Raw genomic sequence first — 7500 nt, 5'->3', positions numbered from 1 at the left:
CAGGCCACACCTCCTTCACAGGGACTGAGCAATAGGCCACACCTCCTTCACTAAGAATTTCACACAAACAGACCACGCCTTCTTCACGAAGACTTTCACACAAACAGGCCACACTTCCTTCACAGGGACTGATCAACAAACAGGCCACACCTCCTTCACTGAGTGTCATACAAACAGGCCACACCTCCTTCACAGGGACTGATCAACAACACCTCCTTCAATGAGAATGTCACACAAACAGACCACGCCTCCTTCACTGAGAATGTCACACAAACAGGCCATACCTCCTTCATGAAGAATTTCAGACAAACAGGCTACACCTCCTTCACTGGGACTGGAAGACAAACAGGCCACACCTCCTTCACAAAGAACGTTATACAAACAGACCACACCTCCTTCATTGGGATTGGCAGACAAACAGACCACATCTACTTCACTGGGACTGACAAACACACAGGCCACACCTCCTTCATTCAGAATATCAGACACAAAGAGACCACTCTTTCACTGAGACTAACAGACAAACAAGCCACACCTCCTTCACTGGGACTGACAAACAGGCCACACCTCCTTCACTAGGACTGAGAGATATTTAAGCCACACCTCCTTTGCACAGACTGACAAACAGACCACACCTCCTGCATTAAGAATGTCTGACATAAACAGGCCACACCTCCTTCACAGGGACTGATCAACAAACAGGCCACACCTCCTTCACAGGGACTGAGCAATAGGCCACACCTCCTTCACTAAGAATTTCACACAAACAGGCCACACCTCCTTCACAAAGAACGTTATACAAACAGACCACACCTCCTTCACTGGGATTGGCAGACAAACAGACCACATCTACTTCACTGGAACTGACAAACACACAGGCCACACCTCCTTCATTCAGAATATCAGACACAAAGAGACCACTCTTTCACTGAGACTAACAGACAAACAAGCCACACCTCCTTCACTGGGACTGACAAACAGGCCACACCTCCTTCACTAGGACTGAGAGATATTTAAGCCACACCTCCTTTGCACAGACTGACAAACAGACCACACCTCCTGCATTAAGAATGTTTGACATAAACAGGCCACACCTCCTTCATAGGGACTGATAGATATTCATGCCACACCTCCTATAAGCCTGACAGACAAGCAGGCCACACCTCCTTCACTGGGATTGACAGATGTTCAGGCCACGCCTCCTTCACTGGGACTGACAGATGTTCCGGCCATACCTCCTTCACTGGGACTGGCAGATGTTCAGGCCACGCCTCCTTCAGTGGTACTGACAGATGTTCAGGCTATACCTCCTTCACTGGGACTGGCAGATGTTCAGGCCACGCCTCCTTCAGTGGTACTGACAGATGTTCAGGCTATACCTCCTTCACTGGGACTGGCAGATGTTCAGGCCACGCCTCCTTCAGTGGTACTGACAGACACAGGTCACGCTTGATGTTTCCAGCACATGCCTGAAATTCCATAATGAGAAATTGTCCTCAGGTCAAATCTAATTGATGACTCCTGCACTATAATGCTTACGAGAGAGCCTTTGGGAATCTGGTTCAAAGCACACACACACACACACACACACACACACACACACACACACACACACACACACACACAGAGAAAATGATAAATTATAGCATTTCTATCTTAACACACATCAGGCTTCATTTATCACACTGGATATGAAATAATTTATTCATAAATCTTTCACAGAGCATTTACACAGGATGTGTGCGTGTTCATGAAAATCCAGTTAATTCTAAGAAATGTTCACATCCCGTGTTTCGCCTCTGAGTTTGTGCAAATTTATGTACGCGGGTTTCAGATCGTGTAACTGTCGATAAGTTACTGCGGTTTTATAGACAGTTTAATGCTGTCATGTTTAATTCTTTTCAACTCGTTCATTTCATATTAATGTCTCAAAAGAAAGAGATTCCAAAAGAATTTGATAAAATAAGACACCGCCAATTCAAGAAGGACAAAAGTAATGGTGCCCTATATAAAGAAGATGTGTTAGTGTGTGTGTGCCGTCACTGAGGTGCTGCAGTGGCTGAACTGCATTATTGGAAGATTTAGTTTTCACCATTTAGTCATCGTTTATTTCTTTTTGACTCTGCCTTTTTTTTGGCAAAAAAATTAAACCAGCTGTGCCGTGAACGTGTTTAATAATTTACAGCTGATAATCGTTGTCGTAAATGTAAGGTTGTTATAGTAAAAAAATTCCTATAACAGCAGACGCCCGAGTGTTTTATTCCTCTTATACCACAACACTTAATGTTGTGGAACATCTGCAGAATGAGTCATTTCCTATCCTCACTTATATTAGAACAAGTGCATTAATATAAACCTGTGATTTGTAGCTGCACTACAGTCAGAGCTGTGGTTATAGAGAATTCGTCAGCACCTTTCGACCAATCAGAATCGAGGAATTAACAGTGCTGTGGTGTAAAGTAGATTAACGAGCTTATATATATTAAAAAGAAGTGACGTTCATCCTCACTGCTGGGAAATATAATTAATCTGATAGCCTTACCACTCGTAGCGTTATCTACAGCCAAACAGCGATTCTAGCATACTAATGCTGCTCTGCCTCTGCTACACTAATGTGTGTGTGTGTGTGTGTGTGTGTGTGTGTGTGTGTGTGTAAAGATTTCTGAACTTTGGCGCTCTGTGCCTTTGGGAAGGTTATAAATCTCTCGAGACGTATTCATGTGCAGCTTTATGAGTGTGTGTTCAATATGCTTCAAAGACTGTGTGTGTGTGTGTTCTCCCAGAGTGAAGAGAGCGTGGAGGTGAAGACCGCCACAAGCACAATCGCATGCAAAGCTGTCATCGTTACCTGCCCCCCTCATATGGCAGGTGAGTGTGTTATAAAAGTGTGTGTGTGTGTGTGTGCGTGCGTGCGTGTGTGAGACAGTGTGTGAGAGTTTTATTCTCTCAAACACACATCTCATAAACACTCCCACTGCTGCAATGACGCAGAACGCCTGTCAATCACGCACCACAGACAGCTTCCTCTTGCACCAAAGCTCCTCCCCCGCTGCACCCGATTGGCCGATGCTGCGCCGAGGCGAGTCGGGGCGACTTTAACGAGGCAGTGTGTGAATTATCCCAAGCGACAGGACTCTAAATCAGGTGCAGGCAGACGGCTGACAGCAAGTCTTAAAAATCAGTGAGGCGCTGCTGAGATTCACGCAGCTGCCCAAAAGGGATAAATAATAAAGGTGGTGCTGCTGCGAGTCGTCCGAGTGACTCATCCTCAAAAGGTCGGATTTTCCTGTAAGAGGATGAAACCTGAAATAACAACAATAACGCGTTTATATACCAACATCACACCCTTCAGCACAGAGATGGGATATTTAAGAGTTATTCCACGAAATCGAGTCGTACATGAGCTGATAGATGACGAGGCGCGTAGCACCGAGTTAGCTATAATCCATGTACGACGAGATTGAGTGGAATAACTGTTTTGTTTTGTCCACATTCACTGGATTTTGAGAAACAGAGCATTTTTATTTTTATTTTTTGCAAATTCGATAAATAAAAACTTTATACAAAACGTCAGACAAAATAATTTCCTCTTAGAACTAACCGGCAAAATGACAGAAGCAATTTGTGAAAAATGTAATAATAAAAAAAAAAGATACCCTCTTACCATCAAATACTTTTAGTCCATATTTTGTCGCTTGTTATCCCCCCGGCATATAACGCGTAGGGATATAACTATCGCTCTGTCATCTGTCCATCTGTAAACATTTTAGTTTCCGGACCATAACTCAAAAACTATTCGGAATTTTTTTCACGAAACCTCACAGTTGTGTTAAGTGATTAGAGGAGTTGTGCCTTTTGACTTTTTTTTTTTAAAGATTTTTTTTGGGCTTTTTTCACCTTTATTGGTTAGGATAGTGTAGAGACAGGAAATGAGCTGGAGAGAGAGACGGGGCTTGACATTTTGGGGCTTCTGTGATTTTTCTTTTTTCTGTATTTCCATGGCAACCAATTCAACTTAAGCCCAGTGCACATGGGCGATTTTCCGTTGCTTGGTCATGCAACTTTTTGATGCAAGTGACAAATTGCTTCGTGCGTGGATATTTGCGACAGCGATTTTTTGTTGCCTGCGACAGATCGCAGGTATCAAACATGCTTGATATTCTGCAACAAAAAAAAAATCGCCAGTCGCTGACCCGTTTTCCACTTCCGGTTGAGAGTATGTCGTGCACATTCTGGCTGCTGCTTCTCACTGGAGCTTTTTTATTTTATTTTCTCTCTCTCTTTTATTTATTTATTTATTTATTTATTTATTTTTGTGTTTGTGTAGTTTGATGTTTGTTTTTGTTTGAGTGTTTTAGTCCGCCGGTTGTGGCGTAGCTCTGGACTTAGTTTTGGGTGTCGGTTCGCTCCAGGCCTTAGCTCGCCATGGGTGACGCCTGTGCTCCCAGCTATGGACTGCAGTGAGCTTGTTGCTCATTTTAACATCGTGGTTGTCCAGCGCTCTGTGCTTTAGTGCTTGGCGTGGTGTTCTGAGCGATGTTGCTCGGTGGCGTCGTGGTGGCTGTGCAGGCGGTTTGGGACATACCAGCGCTCTGCATGGAGGTGCTTCTGTGCTCGCTTTGTGGAACCATGGTGTGGTGTTCCGAGTGATGTTGCTGGCAGCGTCATAGCGGCTGTGCGGGACTTGTTTGAGCAATTATTAAAACTTTGTTTATGTATAGTGTTTTGTGAACACATCCCGACAAATGAGTTGTTACTACAGAAACAAAGTGTATTAATATAAACCTGTGATTTGTGCCTGCACCAATCAGAAATCAGAGCTGCTCTTATAGAGCAGCTCTGATTTCTGGCTGCTCGGCCATTCTATCTGCCGAGGGAATTTACAGCCATATTGCTGGTAGCAATATACATCCCTCCTGGCTCCAATAACAACAGGAGTGAAGCACTGAATGAACTCTATCAGCACATCAGTGAGCAGCAGACAGCCCACCCAGATGCTTTTCTCATCCTGGCTGGGGATTTCAACCATGCAAACCCCAAGAGCGTGTTTCCAAAACTCTATGGACATATCAACTTTCCCACACGTGGAAACAATACCCTGGACAATGTTTACACCATGCATAAAGACACCTACAAAGCCCTCCCCCACCTTGGGGCCTCAGATCACTCCATTGTTATGCTAATGCCAGCATACAGGCCGCTGGTTAAAGTCACCAAACCAGCTACAAAGCAGATACGTGTGTGGCCAGAGGGGTCCTCAGAGGCACTCCAGGACTGTTTTTCCACCACTGACTGGAGCATGTTCAGACAGGCGGCCACCTACAACACCACCACAGATCTCCAGGAGTACACGGAGACCATCACTGCCTACATGAGGAAGTGCATGGACGATGTTACAGTCACCAGAACCATCTCCATTCGGGCCAATCAGAAACCATGGCTGACAGGGGAAGTCCACAGGCTCCTGTGGGCTCAGAACGCCACCTTCAGAGCTGGGGACGAGGTGGGCCTGAGGACAGCTAGGGCCAACCTGTCACGAGGTATCAGGGTGGCCAAGAGACAGTTTTCCAGGAACATTGCTGACTATTTCAACGACAGCAGCGACACCAGGAACCTGTGGCGGGGGATTCAGACCATCACAGACTACAAGCCCTCACCACAGACCTGTGACAACTCCACGTCTCTGCTGAATCAGTTGAATGACTTCTTCGCCCGCTTTGAGGCAGACAACAGCACCACGGCACAGAATACCCCACCACCTCCCGGTGACCAGGTGTTGATGCTGTCCCCAGACAGCGTGAGGAGAGCTCTCAGGACGACAAATGCACGGAAAGCCCCGGGTCCTGATAACATTCCTGGTTGTGTCCTGAGAGACTGTGCCAAGGAGCTCACAGATGTCTTTACAGACATCTTCAACATCTCACTGAGCCAGGCTGTTGTCCCCACGTGCCTCAAAGCCACCACCATCATCCCGGTCCCGAAGAAGCCGTCTCCCTCCTGCTTCAATGACTACTGCCCTGTCACACTCACTCCCATCCTCATGAACAAGGATGCAAACACAACCATGGTCAAAAAAGAGTGAGGTAGCGCAGCGACGTGGACCCCCCCCACCACCACACACACACACACACACACAAAATATCAGTCAGACTTCATTACGGTCCATCCCGACACAAACGAATTTCGCTTCGCTCTTATTGACTTTGAAAGGAGGCGAAATTCGCCAATGTTTTTGCTTAATTTAGACAGCCTAAGTGACTGTAATGTTGTGGCTACCATAGGGCTGCACGATTATGGAAAAAATGATAATCACGATTATCTTGATCAAAATTGTAATCATGATTATTAATCACAATTATTCTTGATGTTAAGGAAATCACTTAAATTTTATTTCACTATATTCAAACAAACAATATGAACAGCTTTCAGTGCAGAATGAAATTTAAAAGAGAAATTCTGATTTCCAAATGACAAATAAATGAAATTTATCCAAGAAATTACCAAAGGATGAAGGAACTGAAAACTCAATTGCAACAATTACATAGCATTATACTGAGGCCTACAAGTTTTTAGCTAGAAAGACCAGCCTATCAACATGCTCTGGCTTTAAACATGAGCGAAGGCAGGTCACAGCATTGCCTCCAGCGCTAAATAGTCTGTTGTTCTGACATAGTTAGCTTTTCTCTCTAACCTCAATCTGTTACCTACTCTCACGCCATTAGGGGGCGAACCGACGCATGTAAGGTTTCATTACTGTGCCTTGGCTTGCTTGCTTATTTAGGCGGAGTAATGAAACCTTACATGCGTTGGTTCGCCCCCTAATGGTTTGGCGGAGTACTGGTCAAAAAGTGCTTGATCAAATATGCAGCAGAGCTTGCATTTTAAATGGAAATAAATCGCGATTTTCATTAAATTTAATCGTGGCAGCCAAAATCGCGATTTTCGATTAAATTCGATTAATTGTGCAGCCCTAGGCTACCACGGATGGATGTATGCACCACGAACTCATATAACACACACATGGGTTACACATTACCATTTGATCACTCGATGTTCTAAAATAGCAGCTAGTCGGGTGCTAACGGTTAGCATTTAACTAAGCCAGACAGCCACAAGCTTTAATAAGACCAATTCTTGCACGTATAGAACGGTATTACGGCACTTAAATATTATCTAGGAACAAAAAACAAAAGTCATTAACCCATGTAGACACTACGTTGAGAACATATACAGTCATCATGCAACTCCTCAAATAACATTACGTTTTTCAGGCGTTTTTTACCCCAAGGATAGGTCATGGCTGATATGGTTAGATGAAGGAGGCTAGGTTACGAGAGACAAAGTTAATATATATATTAGGGCTGTAACGATACACCCAACTCACGATTCGATTCGTATCGCAATTTTTGACCCATGATTCGATACGCCCACGATTTTTAAAAAAATTTTTTTTTTAAAGTAGTAAATTTGACTTATTAACATTTACTTACTTACATTAAC

At 44.4% G+C, this 7500-nt stretch overlaps 1 protein-coding gene across 1 annotated transcript in view; it reads left to right on the top strand.

Moving 5' to 3' along the window:
• Nucleotides 1–7500, top strand: part of si:ch211-127i16.2 (probable flavin-containing monoamine oxidase A) — a 97596-nt gene that overhangs the window by 11928 nt on the left and 78168 nt on the right. The window contains exon 7 of the mRNA XM_060908829.1: nucleotides 2784–2876. Within this exon, the coding sequence (XP_060764812.1) occupies nucleotides 2784–2876 (93 nt within the window). The remainder of the gene's footprint in view (nucleotides 1–2783; nucleotides 2877–7500) is intronic.

The sequence above is a fragment of the Neoarius graeffei genome, chromosome 25 (genome assembly GCF_027579695.1).
Source record: "Neoarius graeffei isolate fNeoGra1 chromosome 25, fNeoGra1.pri, whole genome shotgun sequence".
NCBI classification, from domain to species: Eukaryota; Metazoa; Chordata; class Actinopteri; order Siluriformes; family Ariidae; genus Neoarius; species Neoarius graeffei.
Note: the sequence above shows the minus strand (reverse complement) of the source record. Positions and strands in the feature narration are given on the sequence as shown.